At 36.5% G+C, this 16,692-nt stretch overlaps 2 protein-coding genes across 2 annotated transcripts; one reads left to right on the top strand and one right to left on the bottom strand.

Annotated features, from left to right (window-relative positions):
• The first annotated feature begins 3,788 nt into the window (after positions 1-3,788).
• Positions 3,789-10,702, top strand: LOC109011087 (protein BREAST CANCER SUSCEPTIBILITY 1 homolog). Its single transcript, XM_018992147.2, has 14 exons — positions 3,789-3,886; positions 4,277-4,330; positions 4,439-4,509; positions 5,026-5,139; positions 5,822-6,285; positions 6,792-6,902; positions 7,015-8,052; positions 8,165-8,265; positions 8,728-8,914; positions 9,005-9,102; positions 9,203-9,326; positions 9,404-9,569; positions 9,738-9,856; positions 10,155-10,702. The coding sequence occupies exons 1-14, from the start codon at positions 3,831-3,833 to the stop codon at positions 10,488-10,490; spliced, it is 3,039 nt and encodes a 1,012-aa protein (XP_018847692.1). The 5' UTR covers positions 3,789-3,830; the 3' UTR covers positions 10,491-10,702.
• A 556-nt stretch (positions 10,703-11,258) lies between these two features.
• On the bottom strand, positions 11,259-13,354 carry LOC109016865 (nucleoprotein TPR-like). The gene is made up of 3 exons (XM_035688324.1): positions 12,897-13,354; positions 12,102-12,538; positions 11,259-11,989 (listed from the first exon to the last, which is right to left on the bottom strand). Exons 1-3 carry the CDS (start codon positions 12,985-12,987, stop codon positions 11,567-11,569), a joined length of 951 nt encoding a protein of 316 aa, XP_035544217.1. The 5' UTR covers positions 12,988-13,354; the 3' UTR covers positions 11,259-11,566.
• Positions 13,355-16,692: the final 3,338 nt, after the last annotated feature.

The following is a 16,692-nucleotide window of genomic DNA, read 5'->3' as shown; positions in this document are numbered from 1 at the left end:
GACTAGACTCACACTTCTCTCCCAAGCATTACTCCCCCTCTCATTTTGGGATGATGCTTTTCAAATCGCAACATATTTAATCAATTCACTCCCCATACTTGTTCTAAAACACAAATCTCAATATTTCATGGTTTATCATAAACCACCTGATTACACATTTCTTAAAATTTTTGGATGCTTATGTTGGCTAAATTTGTGACGCTACAATCGCCACTAGTTGCATTTTCGATCCATTTCTTACATATTCCTTGGTTATAGCCCTTCATATAAAGAGTACAAGTGTCTCAACTTTAAAAATAAATGCTTATACATCTCACGAGATGTAACATTTGTAGAGCAAAATTTTCCTTATCCTAATCAATTTTCTGCTCCTACTCAGCCCATTTCACCCACTGCATCACTTCCTATTTTTCCTCATTCTATACTCGACCCATGCCCATCATCCTTTTGTGGCTTAACTAATGATCCTCCAGCTCCTTCAAACTCTTCTACTTCACGCGGCCCAGAACACTCCCCCATCTCACAAAGCCCAACCTATTCTAATCCCATTTCCCCTATTATATCCCCTGACACTTCTTCTTCCTCTCACCTCAATCAAACAATTCAACCCCAACCCTTCTTACTTCCTCCTCGCCCTCAGATCATAACTTGGTCTCACACAAATTCATCAAAGCCTCATCAATTTATTGATGGCACAGCTCCATACCCAACTTGCCACTACCTCATCTCCATTGCAACCGTTTCCAATGAACCCTCGACCTTCATTGTAGCTTCAAAATTCATTGAATGGCGCCAAGCCATGTCTCACGAGTTTGATGTTCTCGTTAAGACTAATACGTGGACACTGGTTCCACCTTCTTATGCTCCTAACCTTGTTGGTTGCAAGTGGGTCTTCAGGACCAAATTACGTGCCAACGACTCTATCGAAAGGAGGAAAGCATAGCTCATTGCAAATGGATTTCACCAACAACCTAAAGTTGATTACATGGAAACGTTTAGTCATGTAGTCAAGCCATCTACAATTCGGTTGGTTCTTTCAATTGCAATTTCTCATGGTTGACCATTTTGACAAATCAACATCCATAACGCCTTTCTCCATGGCGACCTCACTGAGACCGTGTTCATGCAATAGCCTCCAGGATTTGTTGACTCACACCAACCTAACTTTGTGTGCAAGCTCAACAAAGCCATTTATGGCCTTAAACAATCACCTCGTGCGTGGTTTGCACATTTGAGTTCTAATTTTTTGGCTTCACAGGGAGATCCCACACTATTTATCATCCACAAAAATGGCCTCTACATCTTCATTCTCATCTACGTGGAAGACATGGTAATCAATTCTTCCTCCTAATCAGCTATTGATACTCTGATAACTGATCTTAGATAAGTTTTTCTAGTCGCTGATTTAGGACGTCTATCATATTTTCTTCACTTAGAGCTTAATTAAAAAAATACATCAATGACATCCTAAGAAAAACCAACATGCTTGAAGCTAATCCCATCTCCTCACCGATGTCAGCCTCCCCCAAATTATCAAAATTTGATTCCCCCTCCTTTGATAATGTCATACTTTTTCGAAGTATAATCAGTAGCTTGCAGTACCTCTCATTGACCAGACCAGACATCTCATTCTCAATGAACAAAATCTGTCAATTCATGCATGAACCCAAGCTCAGCCACTAGATATCAGTTAAACGTATCCTTCATTACCTTAAACAGTCCATAAACCATGGTTTTTTCTTCCCATACCAATTAGATTTCTCCCTTCATGCTTACTCGAATGCAAACTGGGTTGGTTGCCCAGAGATAGACGATCCACATGGGGCTTTTGCATCTTTTTAGGACGTCATCTTATTTCATGGAGCTCTCATAAACAGCACACAGTGGCCCAATCAAGCACTGAGGCCGAATACAAATTGTTAGCAAATGCTACTATTGACTTAAACTGGCTGCAAACTCTCATTAAATAACTTGATTTTTCACTGTCTCATTCTCCTATTTTATGGTGTGATAATTTGGGTGCAACGTATCTAATTGCTAACCCAGTGTATCACTATCACACATGGACATTAACTTTCACTTTATAAGAGATAGGGTAGTTACAAAAACATTTTGGGTCTCTTTTTGTAGTAGCAAAGATCAATTGGCCGATATATTCACCAAACATTTAGTGGCAAGCAGATTTACCACACTAAGGATGAGTCTCACTGTGCGTGATACCTAGTGGACTCGAGGGGGCATACTAACACAAGCTACACAGGTGCACCACACAAGCAATATGACTCAGCTAGTGATCTGGACAATCCATCTCAGCAGTAGAAGCTTCAAGAATATTTCCTTGATCTTGTATTTGGTTATTTGGATAGCTGGTGTAACTGAATTGTATTCATTTATTTCATTTTTCATATTACACACAATTTGTACTAAGGTCTATATAAAGCGACCTATATACTGTAAAATCATCGTCGTGGAAATGCAAAGGATTCCAAAACATCTCTTTTCATTTTGCTCTGTTATGTTATCATTGTCATAAACATTACTTATAATTTATGGAGATGGTAAATGTTAACGTCGTGTTTCGTACGCCTTTGGGTCAGGTTCTAGCAATTCAGATCTTCAAAACTTGAGCTTACAAAAGATAGGAATGAAGGCAACTAGGAGAGGGCGACCTTGGAGTCGGGGAGTCTCCGATGCTAAAATTAGTAAATTCTCTTAGAAGTTTGTAAATAAGTGAAATAGTCTAGGGATCAAAGAGAGTTTTCTTGTATCTGAGACTTGCTATTTATATCATAAGTTTGGGGGACAAATCGTGTCTGCCCTCATGGAGTCTATGTCATTCGTACTGTTCCTTTTATTAGAGTCATTTAATTAGACATGGCTCTACGACGACGTCATTAATGTGTCGTGTAGCTCGAGTAGTGATGCCATTAATACGACATGATTTTTAATTTTCCTCACCCTGCTAGAGTCCTTGGTGGTCCGTTGATACCCCTCCTGTTAGAGGATCGAGGGTTCTTTGTACATTATGCCCACTATACAGACAATCACTCAAGAGCTGGACACTACTCGAGGGGTCTCCATGTCGATGAGTCTCATCCCCTGCAATACGTTCCCTCATGCAGGTTGCATCCAGAGGAGCCTACCCATGGGTCGGTTGGAGACTTTATTTGTTCAGGGTTGAGCCTTTGGTTCTTGTTCTCTTAGTTGCTATTCTCAATCTCGCGGAGACAGAGGGAGAAAGATCCCCTTCCAGTAGATACCAGATATCAATTAATTCATTTGAAACAAAGATCATATGAATGCAAAATTACAAAACTTAACCACTTATTATTGTGGGATGGCAATCTATGATGATCCATCCCATGAACTTATTCCAAATAGGAATGATAGTTAGATTCATACTATTTTATTATTATTTATATATAGTTTATTATTATTCTTATTATTATTTACAAATAATCGCCTTTTAGATAACCTTAATCACATCATGCCAATGATAGAGAGAAACAACCAAAAAAGAAGAAAAGGAAGAAAAAAAAGAAAAAAAAAGAGAGGCTAAAATGGTATGGGTTGGCTCTTTTGAGCCGAACAGGAACAGCAGAATTTGCAAAATCATAATTAAAGGGTAATCCCGTAATTCTATCTCTATTTTTTCCCACCGGCGGCGCCAATCCTGATTGAGATTGGCGGGCCAGAAAAAATTCAAAAGAAATTGCGAGATTTTGAAAATAGAAAAAGCTCCACCCCCCCCCCCCCCCCATCTAATATTTCTCTATTTCTCATTCTAACACTGTGCCTCTTCTCTCTCTATCGGACTCAGAGGAGCGAAAATGGGTCATGCGAACGACCTGGAGAGGATGGGCAGAGAACTCAAGTGCCCCATTTGGTATATGCTCTGTTTTCCTTTTACTGAAAATTTAAAAGTTGCTCTCTGCGATGCTTAAATGATTATTGCTTTTGGATCAACGAGATTCACATTCTTATTGAATTCTTTGTTCTCTTTTATTGATGGAAACTAAAGGTTAAATATATTCTCAGCAGCCAAACAGACCTTAGTTGTTATTCGTTGTTTTAACAACTGGTTTGATTCCATATTCTGATTTTTAAAACCCGAGCTGATCTCAAACTCCGCATCGCCAAGTTTTTGTGCGATAGATTAGTGTAGTGTGCTTGATATGAATTACTCTGGGTTTTTAGCAAAAAATATAATACTAGGGTTGACGGAAATCTCATTATGGGGGTCAATGGGCTAAATTATCTTCTGTTTATTTTGTAGCTTGAGTCTTCTGTGCTCTGCGGTTTCTCTTACGTGCAATCATGTATTCTGCAAGTAAGCTCCTTTTTCTCATATCTAGTACAATTCCTTTGTTATTTGTGTCATTTCTTGGTAATCAGAATATGGAAAAACTGGAACTAATATTTTTCTGCTTGTTTCCAGCTCATGTATTGTGAAATCAATGAAATCGGGCTGTGCTTGTCCAGTTTGTAAATTGCCATATCGGCGTAGAGGTGTGTCTCCTTTGAAAAGTTTTCCTCATCTAATTGTTTTCAAACGGGTCCATTAATATTTTCCCACTTGAGAAAAGTAAATGACAAGATTTTTCAGCTATTCTGAAGAAGTTTGATATCATAGTAAAAACAAATTGATATATCTAATTCTTAAAGATAAATGACCTTTTTTGTGAAATCATCAGTTGTCCTAAATGTTTAAGTTGAATGAAATATGTAGATTTTATTATTTATTTTTATATCTTAATACTCATTCACATGTGTCAGACTCTCTCTTAATGGATAGTCTAACACATTGAATATTTAATTAAATATGGTAGAGTGTAGAGTCAGAGTTTAAACTTAAGATCTCTACTCTGATATCAAGTGAAATCATTACTTATCCCAAAAGTTTAAATTGATGGAAATAGATAAATTTTATTATTTATTTTATATCTTAACAATTTCAACAGCATCAGCATCACTGAATGTGTTTTGTATTTATGTTTAATGCTTACTGATTGATTATTACTGTAGAGGTTCGGCCTGCTCCTCACATGGATAACCTGGTGAGCGTTTACAAAAGCATGGAAGTTGCTTCCGGAATCAATATTTTTGTCACTCAAAATACATCTTCGACTAAATTGTCAGGTGAGCAGTGCAAACTATATGTAGGAATCACCCAGCTTATTAATTAGTTATAGGACTTGAAAAACATTCACTCATCTAGATGCTTATGCACTATGCATTAAATTTTTCATGCATGTGGGCTATCAATCACCATAATAACACTCGCCTATCTACCTTTTTGAAATATGTTTCTTAGTCAGTCTTTTTCTCGTAACATGACAAGTTGTTGGATTAATCCTACTTGTTTTGTCATTATTGTCAGCTATGAGACTGTTATAGTTCTCTACCACACCATTTGGACCAAATCACATCTCCGCTCATAAATAAATGGGAGAGAGGCAGATTTTTTTATTCAATTACATAGGGGTGTAAGAGTTTTATTTACATATAAAAAAGCATAGGAAATTGAAAGGTATTAATATAATAGAAGATTAATTAAGTTTTATTTTCACAAAAGGAAGACTTTGAGATTTATGTACCCATTTGCCTTGCATACTAGTCCCAACATTTGTTTACTGTCTTTTACTATACAAGTCAGATGTCCTCTTCTTTTCGTCCATCACCCACATTTTTGTCTCCTATAAATATTGGCTTCAATATTGACAGTTATAACTAATGCATCCATTTTCAAGTGGTGTAGCTGTTTTATTTTCAATTCAATTAACGTGCTTGTGGATTTTTATATCATTGCCTTGTGCTCCAGATGGAAAGAAGCAAGCTGCTGGTGATGATAACCAGGGTGAATATGATACAGGTGGAAATTCTCAGGACAGAACAAATAAACAAAATAACTTGAAAGGAAAAGCATTTAAGTCCAACACAAAAAATACTGCAAAACCTTCATTTCCAGCCAAGAAGAGGGTTCAGGTGCCAAAACGCCCTTTTTCAGAAACCCCAACAAGGCTTGCACAGTTTGAAGGTGAATTGTGTGAATTTGCCAAGGAAGAACCTAGAGGTAGTCCAACCATTTTAAAGAAGTCTGCTCTGAGTGAAAAGGGAGAACCGATGCTTTCACCTTTCTTTTGGTTGAGGGAGGAGGAAGATGTAGAAAAGTCAACTCAGCAAACTGACGAGGATCAGCTCATGGATATGCCACCTGTAAATGTTCCTGCCTTCAGTGATATCAAGGACTCGGATGATGAATACCCTCCTAATTTGACCCCAACTGTGAGTGCATAGTTAGTTTATTTCAAGCTTGGGAGATATTGTGAAATCGTCAGAAATATTTTAACTGACTTGGTATTTTATTATTGGTGCTTGTTATGAGTATAATAAAATCTCAATTGACTGGTTCTGAATTTGCATAAAACTCGTTCAGGTAGGTTGACTGCATTTAGTACTAAACTAAGCGACAAGTTTCTCCCATTGCATTTAGCCTGGTTGACTTTCCTCCAATTTCTAGTGAAACTATTGGAGTTTTGCCATCCCTGTCACAGATTCTAAGCTAAAACTGGTTGACTTGATCAATTATTTGTTGTTTATAAAGGTTACTTCCATGTATTGTATTTGATTTGATTGTTTGATGCCATTTTTTTGTTTTCTGATGTTTTGCAAAAATTATTAGGGGGGATTGCATGGTAAGTCCTCCCATGTTGCAGATTTTGATAATGAGATGTTTGAATGGACATTTGATACCATTTTTTTGTTTTCTGATGTTTTGCAAAAATTATTAGGGGGGATTGCATGGTAAGTTCTCCCATGTTGCAGATTTTGATAGTGAGATGTTTGAATGGACACAAAGACCTTGCTCTCCTGAACTTTGTTCAAGTCCCTTCAAGAGACAGGTATTGATATCATCAATTGCAGAACTGCATTTCACCTACATTTTCTTTCTTTCATGAGTTATCTTGCTCGAGTGATTTGGGTTTATTTCACTAGAATGTAAATGAAATCTAGGTTGCAAATGTGGAAGAGATCAACAGGATTCAAGAGAGAGAATTAGAAGCAGGTTTACAGGGTGTAACAAGAAATGACGACCTAAGATCTGAAAATTCAAAACGCCAAAATTCTAAACAAAGTGGTACTGGAGATATGGTCCTGCCCGATGGGGCCACTTGCAGAACTGAAGGTCGTAATAATATAATTGGGGGTAATAAATCTAATAGGAGTGGTAGAATCAGGAAGGCAAGTGAAAGAGCCCAAAAGTGTGCTAAGAGACATACAGATTCAGATTTTGGAATTTATGTTGATTTAAATGAAGCATCAGAAAATTTTATCCAAGAGCAAGTTTCTTACAATAATGAAAGTGTGGGTAAGACTATCATACGGGGAAAGAAGATTGGTTATGGCACCAGTGCAACTAAGCCAACTCCTGAAAATGCTCATGCTGTCTCTTTGGAAACAGAAATTCTCAGTCATGAAAATGTGGTAACTGAGACATCTCCCTCATTTGGTAAAAAAGAAGGCAATGATGAAGGCTATACCTTGAAGAAGGCTGGAAAAGGGCCAAAGAAGATCAATTGCTCGGTAAGATCAGGGAAACGAAAGCTGGATTCTGTGAAGGACACCATGCTTGAAGAAGTACCTAGTATACGAAAACGAAAAACTGAGGATGCTATCCCCACGTTAGCTCCCTTATCTATACCTATGGCTGAAAATAAGGAAGCCTCTGATTACACCCACAAACCGAGCAAACATGCAAAAGAAAATAAGTCATCTGATCGAGAACTCAGAAGTAAGAATAAGTTGAAAGTTTCTGATAGTATCTGGAAGGAAGACTTGGTACATGATATCCGAGAGAGGCCTACTTGTGTTCCTGCATGCAAAACCCAACTCAATGAAAAGATTCAGGGCAAATCTGATTTCAAAGTTCAGGATGATACATCTGTCATGCCGAGGCTTCCTTCTCCGATAAATGAAGTTGTCTTACAGAAATGTGAGACCATTAGTTATAGGTTTCAATGTGCTTTCTGTCTTTCTTCGGAAGAATCAGAGGTATCTCTAAGTACCTTTGACTTTTTTTTTTGGTTCACATGATTCTCTTTTCCTCAAACTTTAATATGTTTGGATTAACAAACCAGCACTTTATTTCCAAAACCAAATGCAGGCATCAGGAGAAATGGTCCACTACTATAATGGTAGGCCCGCTGCCGCAGATCACAATGGAGGATTCAAGGTCATACATGTGCACAGGAATTGCACTGAATGGTAAAAAACCTTCTTATCAGGAAAAATAATTGATTTCAAATTGCTATATTTCCCTGTTTTCATCCTGCTATCTTTTTTGTTATTTTTTGGAAAAAATTGTTTACCTTTTCTTGCTTTTGATATTATTAAAAATTCCACAAGAGCTCTTGAAACTTCTTGGTTAATAGATTAATTTTCTGCTGTCTAATCCAAACAAGTTGTTTGTTAAAAACTTTGGGTTGTTTTCGGACCGGATAAGCTATTTCAAGTGTTTACATTTACATTTTACTTGATTCTAGCAATATGTAATTCAAAAAAGTTAAAGAAAAAGGATAGTGTAATCAATAACTATTGAGTTTTTACAGTGATGGGAAGCATTAGGGTTGGATCAACTTTGGAAAACTTGGTTATCAAGTTCAATTTCAAATATTTGTGAATTTAATATGGTGTTCCCATTCAAGGTATTCAAAACTATACGTGCAGGGCCCCTAATGTCTATTTCGAAGATGATATTGCAACAAATCTTGAAGCTGAATTAACTAGAAGTCGGAGAATCAAATGTTGTTGCTGTGGAAATAAGGGCGCAGCACTTGGGTGCTACGAGAAGAGTTGTCGCAAAAGTTTTCATGTGCCCTGTGCAAAGTTTATCCCTCAATGTCGATGGGATACTGTAAGTGATAGAGAGAGCCATGAGCTATCTGAAACTTCGTACTACATGTCTTCAATTCAAAAAATTTATTCTCTTTATCTCTTGAATCAGGATAACTTTGTCATGTTATGCCCTCTTCATCTCTCCTCTAAGTTGCCCTGTGAAAGCCCTGGATCTCAAGAAAGGAGGAAGAAATGTCCTCCTAAACGGTATGTTGACCTTTTCCCTTTAAGTTCTAAGGTTTTCAATACGAGCGTTTCTCCAACACAAACTTCTTTTGTTCCCGTTCTGTCTCGCCTTTCTTTTCAGGAAATTATCTCAACGTGATTGTGTTGCTAGTAAACATGAAATCAGTACCAGTAGGAACTGCAATTTTTGTGTCTCTTCAAAGAAATTGGTTCTCTGCTGTTCAGCTCTCACAACTCCTGACTGGGTAAAGTAATCTACTGACAGATCTCAATTTGTTCTCTTGAAAGAAATCTGATTTTCATTATTCTGCTGATACTACAGGAGATTGTTTCTGATTTTGAGAGATTATCTGGAGTTACAGTTTTGAAAAAGTGGGATTCAAGTGTCACCCATGTTATTGGATCTACAGATGAAAATAGGGCATGCAAGAGAACCCTCAAAATATTGATGGGTATCTTGGAGGGAAAGTGGATACTTAGCATCGAATGTAAGCATCTTTTAGTTAATTACTGTAACTTTCATTCAGAATGCATTTCCTCAGAATTTTGCTTTTTTATTTTTTTCAGAGATTAAATGCATAATACGTTTTAGAGCTATCTACATAAGACATCTTATCTATACATCCATGTATATCTTTCCTTGTGTGTATGTTCAGGGATCAGGGCCTGTATGAAGGTCCTGCAACTAGTCGATGAGGAGCCTTATGAAATTAGTGTCGACATTCATGGGATCAGGGATGGCCCTCGACTTGGAAGGCAAAGATTGCTGAACAAGGTTTGTTACTCTTGCCTTCAATCATAAAGGCCTTAAATCATTAGTAGCTGCTTTGACACTCTTCTGGAAGATATACTACTGATATGGATTTTTCATAAATTAACACTATATAAGCATACTATAATTATGAGTCATCTAAAGTAGCTCTTATAATGTTCATGGATTGCATATATGAATACATGTGAATCTAATCTATAGGATGAAGGCGCCTATGTTTGCACAAGCAGATGCTTAGTCGTGTGCAAACATGTGAACTTGCATCTTTTATTGAAAAACACTTTTTTTTTTTTATGTGCAGCAACCAAAGCTTTTCAATGGGTGTAAGTTCTATTTCATGGGAGATTTTACACCTTCGTATAAGGGGTACCTACAAGACCTTGTAGTTGCTGCTGGAGGAACAATTCTTCATAGAAAACCTATTACAGAGGACCCCAACACCTCAATATTTCAAACCTTCATAATTTACAGTCTTGAGATGCCTGATAAATGTAATCCTAGCAAGAAAGCTACGATTATCAACCGTCGCCGGTCTGATGCAGATGCCCTTGCAAGTTCAACTGGAGCCAAACTGGCAAGCAAATCATGGGTGTTGAACTCCATAGCCGCCTGCAATTTACAAAATCTTCCTGAATAATGTATCTTTTCCAATTCCAGGAGCCCTGCAGATGTTTAATTTCTTATTGAATATATATATATCAAATACGCTGTAGCATAACCTTGTTATTGAAGAATCGAAAGTAGAACATATAAGAAAGTGGGTGAGAATGTTATTTGTCGGCAAATTGTTTTATTGTTGTAACTGTTATTACTGAGTTGATTGCTGCCATTAGTGCATTGAAAATATAATCATGTTTCTATGACCAGTTTATTTTCTGAAAGACGAGTCCTGGAAAGGACCAAACCTCGGATGATGGGGCCAAAATCCTTGAGAATAGCCTTTTTGATATATTTTTATTACCTCATAGTTTCTCTGTTAAATGCTCCATTCCCTTCTGTTATATTTCCCTTTTTCTGAACACATGATCATGGATTGAAGCAGTAAACATACAAAATCTAACTCTTTAGGAATTACTTGAATTTGACCCCAAGCAACTAAGGATGTGGATGTCGGGATTAAGTGTCCTGTCTCTGAACCCCTAATTGTCCTAGTAGTGTTGCAGTTCCACAAAAATGTTTGACTTATGAATCCACAATGTTTTTAGATCTTGAAGGGTATGTTCTAGAGATGAGCCTAATGGCTCGTTTGGATAGTGAGATGAGATAAATTGAATAAATTATTGTTAAAATATTATTTTTTAATATTATTATTATTTTAAGATTTAAAAAAATAGAATTGTTTATTTGTTTATTATATTTTATGAAGAAATTTGAGAAAGTTGATGAGATGAGATGACGTCAGCCGTGAGATGGTTTCTATATCTAAATGAGCCCTTAAAAGAACATTCATGGATTACACAACCATTGAAGTCAGTGAACTTAATTTGGAAACCTGCATTAGTCAATTGCAAATTAACAACAATGTGCAACACCACCAACCTCTTTTACTTTGACACCTTACCACTACTTCCCTGTTTTTAGTAATCCCAGGGTGAAATAAAACTTTGTTTCCCCGTCTCTAATAGCAGAAAAGAGAAAGGAAAAAACAACCCCAAACATCCAAATTAGGCATGTCTGGATTTTAGTCAATTACGCTTTCTTCTCAATTCTTTCTCATGCAAGAACCGAAGACTCTCTGAAATTGACCTCAGTTTTTAGATCCATACGTTCACTCATCTTGTGCTCATGCTTTGATATCTTCATGTTAAAACCCTCAAACATGTGCTCTAGGGCTGAAATCTCCTCTTCAATATCCAGTGGTGGTTTTTCAGCCCTCGAAGCCATCCGTTTCCTGAAGTTGCGCAGTCTGCCAATGCCAGCTTGTGCTTCCATCCCCACTTGCTCCATTGCAGCAAGAATTCCAACATTTTCCTCTTTTGCCTCTTTGAGCTTCCTCTTCAAGGATCGATACCCATCAAGCGACTTGAGTAGTTGCACCGAAAGAGCCTTGTTTCTCTCCTGCAGGCCTGCAACCCCTTGAGTCTCTGCCTTGCCAGACTTCCTCTCCAGCTTGTGCTCTTGAGCACAAGCTTGTACCTAACGTGGTATTAGAGTTGAGGCCAGTTACGAATTTGAAAGATATAATTTAAATAATTAAATTTATTTATTTTCATCAATTTAAACTTTTTTCTCAATGATTTAACAGTACCTTAGTCGACAACTTTTCGTTTTGCGCTTTAAGATCATTGATAAGTTCCTCCATGCCATTCATTTCCTGAACCTTTCTTGCAAGCTCTGATGCTATGATCTCCTTCTCCTTTCCCAAACTTGAACACAATACTTCGAGACTCTTTCGTGCAGCCAAGCTCGCATTCAGCTCTTTTCTCAGTTTTTCTTTCTCGTCGATAACCAGTTCGTCGGGCTTCTTGACGTCGATTGGTATATTAGGCCTAAGATCTGTGTTGCACCTCCTGAACTCCTTTTTCTTTTCAAAAGTTTGACATTTTTCAATCCTGGATTTTATATCTTCGATGATTTTCACCATTCCAGCTACCCTTTGCACCTTCCGATCGTCATTTTCTTTTGACCGTGCCTCATTGTGATCTTGCACTAGTTTAAGTAGCAGCTTAACATTCGTTGCGATACCTATAATAATATTTATCAAGAAATCATATAATATAATATAATGAATGAAAATTATTTCTGTGCTTTTTGTATGAAGAGGACGGACGAGAAATTTATTCCCTACTGTTTCATCCATTTCATGATCGATCATTGAAGAAAAAGATCAAAAGGCATGACAAACCCTCATGGAAATATTCACGCAGATCTTAATATCTCGTTTTTGTCATTATTTTTTTGGTTTTTTAGGATCAGAAAACAGTGATGCATGGCTTGGATGTGTCCTCAACCATATCATGTGTTTAATTAGCTCGAAATGCTGCAAAATAGAATTCCCAGAAAACAAAAAACCCACACACACACACATATATATAGCAATCACCTTCAAAGAAATAATCTTGATCTGAGCTTTTGGTATGATTTGTCATGGGAGGTGCAAGTTCCGGAGATGAAAATGCTCGAATGCGGCTCATGGTATATGAGGAGAAGATAAAGGAGAAAGGATCTCTACAACAGATGGACAAAACTGTGGTCTAAAAACAACCATTAACGACGAAATTGAAGAATTAATGATGGATATTATGGAAGAAATGGATCATTACTTTGAGAGATCCAAGAAAGAGAAATGCTTTTGCACTCTCCTCTCTCTCTCTTTCTGTCTCTGAGAAATTGAGAATTTTTCTGTGATCTATCTGTTCCTGCCAACAATATTATGTGTTTTGTTGGTGCTAGATCGACTTTGGGATGCATGGGTTGGTTTGTCAGGTGGTGATCATCCGCAATTATAGGTGGCGGTTTGACTCTATTATCGGTTCTCGTTGAATTTGACTTTTTGTTACAAAATTAATGGCATGGGATTGAGATCTGACCCTTTATCTGCTAATTAAGTTTCTTTTTATTATGTACTTAGTTCATCATGTGTTTGCTTGTTAAATTAGCACCCACTTGAGATTTTGATTCAACTAATCTCTCTATCTAATCAAGAAGAAGAAATTATTTGTACAAGTCTCATATCCTTAAAGTGTAAAATAAACTATTTTTTATTAGTATAATCTATTTTTTTATAAAAAATTTGTATGAAACTTATTTATTTGACTTGTATCTATGTTCCACAATTTAGCCTAAACCTACCCATTTTTAAGGGGTCGGCTGTTCAAATCCTATATGGCAGTACCACATTCATGGCAAGGATGGCATCTTCACCAGATGAGAACCAAATCTCCCATTCCTTGCGGCTGTGAACGTGGGTATCAATTACATTCATATGTTTTTTTTTTTTTTTTTTCTAATGAAATAAAATAGAATAGAGATCGATCCCTTCCAATGTCTATCGAATTGAATGGTTCATTATGCACGAACAGAAAATGTTATTTAGTAGAACTTTTGAGATGATGGTTTTTTGGATAATGTAATTGTGATATTTGTTGGAGTAAATTGTTGTGATAATTTGTTGTGATTATTGAGGAAACTGATATTTTCTCATATAAATCATATGATTGTGTGGAGGAAATATTGGGAGGATAATGAAATTGTGGAATATTGTATTATTTCTTACATGAAAAATGATATTTACATAGTGATAGAATGTGCAAGCGTTGCGCATTTATTTTAAAATAAAATTGAGTAAATATGAGACTCACAAAAAATTAATTTTTTAATAATAAACTTTACTTTTTTTTTTAAAGAAATACGCGACGATGACATAATTCATGACTGTTTCTAACATTACTCAAAGATAATAGTTTGAGATTTTGTCAAAATGTTGTAATTGATGAAAGAGTTGATGCTAAATATGCTTTTATATGATATGTGTAAGCCAGCTAAAGAAAAACGTGCTCTCGTGTATTAAAATCAAATTGGGAGAAAGTCAAAACTACGACCCACCAAGTTAGGGCGATGACACTGATTATTGTAGATAATATTCTTTATTTGATTGTAAAACTAGATAATATACTCGAGCTACGGTGCCTCAAATATTCTCAAAACACATTGCAAGGCCCAATCTCAACTTTAGAATGTGGGCCAAGCCCTATGTAGTAAGAAACGATGCTAAACAAGGCCCATGGGCCTCTCTACGATGGAGGGGCTGGAAGTGTAATCACACGCTAGCTTATAAGCGTTGTTGTGCACGCATGCTTATGCATGATTAGTGCCTTCTTAATAGAAGGGCTGACAACATTGGATGCTTACGTAACTCACTAGATACACGCCTCACGGGGGCATGATTCAAGAACTGCTTGAATGTTGGCAACCCACGTACGTACCAAAGGCCGAAGTGTAAACTCAAGCCGGAAGAAGATCCTTAGCAAGTTGAGACAAGTAGCTCATACAAGTACTAGTTGAGGTACGTACCATAGGTCTCTCTACTTACACACAAAAAAAAAAAAATCAAACTTCATTGACATAGGCATTAGAGGCGTCCTTGTCTAAATCCCGAGCCATTTTCTTTTTCTAGTGTGTGAAACATGTTCATACACATTGACTAATAAGAATGGCTTGAAAACCATACTTATTTGTTGTCCTCGTCTTGATCACTTGACTTATGGTGTGCTATGGCAGCTTACTTTTCATTTCAATGATGAACTCTGAATTTACTCTAATTGTGAATCTCAATATAGTTTCTTCGTAATTTAGTGAATCTCAACTTTAAAATGGGATTAGAGTTGCTATTAGTAGGAGTGAAAACTAACCATATCGGTTCGGTTTCAATTCAAACCGATAGGGTTTTTAGGGGACGATACCGATTGAAACCGATTGATGAAGGGTTGTAAAACTGGTTGGTGTAGTTTCGACCAGTTGCCATCAATTTATCAGTGTTTCCATCGATTCCTATCACATACAAATTTCTCAACCAAGTAACTGACAATCGAATTCAAACAATTTTAGGCAACCAAAACATCCCCTAACACCAAAAACACAAAAACGCCAGAAACAATACATCCCATGAGAGAGAGAGAGAGAGAGAGAGAGATGATGATGAGACTTGAGAGGTTGTTGAGAGATTTGAGACCATAGTAAACTAGGAGGGAGATGCGTGGTCTGTGAGGGAGACGATAAATCTAAGAGGGAGATGAGAGATCTGAGAGCCTGAGAGGGTGATGAGAGGGAGAGGGAGAGCTGAGAGAGATGAGAACCAAAGAGTTGTAGCGGAATTGAAGAAAAGAATCATGAAAATGAAGAGGGGATTGGGGGGGGGGGGGGGGGTTGGGGGGTTAGGGTTGAAGCCCTAATCCAAAACGGTACCGTTTAGTGTATTAAACCAAATGATGTCGTTTTTATATATTTTTTTTTTTGCAAAATGAGAACTTGAAATGATGTTCTTTCACTTAAGTGAAACGACATCATTTATAAACATATAAATATATAAATCTATATTATATATAATTGGTCAGTTCGCTTGAATCTCGAACTGGCCGATCACGGTTTTAGCTAATATCTACTACCGATCGATCGGTTCCCTACCGGTTTCAGTTGGTTCTGTGTTTAGACTGCAGGTCTGAGTCGGTGTTGGCCGATTTTCTCGGTTCCTGTACAACCTTAGCTATTAGGGGTGTAATCGGTCCGGTTCAATATGGTTTTAGACATATTTTAGAACTGATACTGCACCGGTTACGCCCCTAAACTGGTACTACCGATTTTTACGGTTCTGGTCCAGTTCGGTCCAATTTTTCTGATATATTATATAGTATATATAATATAGTATATTATAGTACATAATCATATAGTGATAATATATTGTAGTATATTATAATATATATTATAATTGTATTATGGACTATATATAGTGATATATTATAGTATATTATAATATATAGTGATATACTATTAATATAATAGATTATAGTGATAATATATAGTTATTTATGTATGATTTTAAAATTTAATATTATATTAATTAGTAATTTATCATATAATACAAAATTATTTTATATATAATAAGAATTATATATAATATAAAAAATCATGTAAAAAATATTTTATATGATATAAAAAATTAAAATATATATATAAACAAGTTCGGTCTGGTGTTAGAAAAAGGAAAACCAAAACCAGATCGATTTTGACCGGTTTTGAAAAAAATGAAACTAGTACCAGACCGAACCAATCCCAGTACTAGACCAAACCCATTGGTTCGGTTCGGTTTACCAATTAATCGATTTTTATTTTCACCCTTAGTT

Source organism: Juglans regia, chromosome 3 (assembly GCF_001411555.2).
Source record: "Juglans regia cultivar Chandler chromosome 3, Walnut 2.0, whole genome shotgun sequence".
Lineage (NCBI taxonomy): Eukaryota > Viridiplantae > Streptophyta > Magnoliopsida > Fagales > Juglandaceae > Juglans > Juglans regia.
This window is presented reverse-complemented; position numbering and strand designations above follow the sequence as displayed.

Coding starts and splice junctions, on each gene's coding strand:
- LOC109011087 (XM_018992147.2), top strand. CDS start 3,831: ATGGGTCATGCGAACGACCTGGAGAGGATGGGCAGAGAACTCAAGTGC. Junction 3,887..4,276: donor GAACTCAAGTGCCCCATTTG/GTATATGCTCTG, acceptor TTTATTTTGTAG/CTTGAGTCTTCTGTGCTCTG. Junction 6,286..6,791: donor CTCCTAATTTGACCCCAACT/GTGAGTGCATAG, acceptor AAAAATTATTAG/GGGGGATTGCATGGTAAGTT.
- LOC109016865 (XM_035688324.1), bottom strand. CDS start 12,987: ATGAGCCGCATTCGAGCATTTTCATCTCCGGAACTTGCACCTCCCATG. Junction 12,539..12,896: donor TCAAGATTATTTCTTTGAAG/GTGATTGCTATA, acceptor ATATTATTATAG/GTATCGCAACGAATGTTAAG. Junction 11,990..12,101: donor ACGAAAAGTTGTCGACTAAG/GTACTGTTAAAT, acceptor ATACCACGTTAG/GTACAAGCTTGTGCTCAAGA.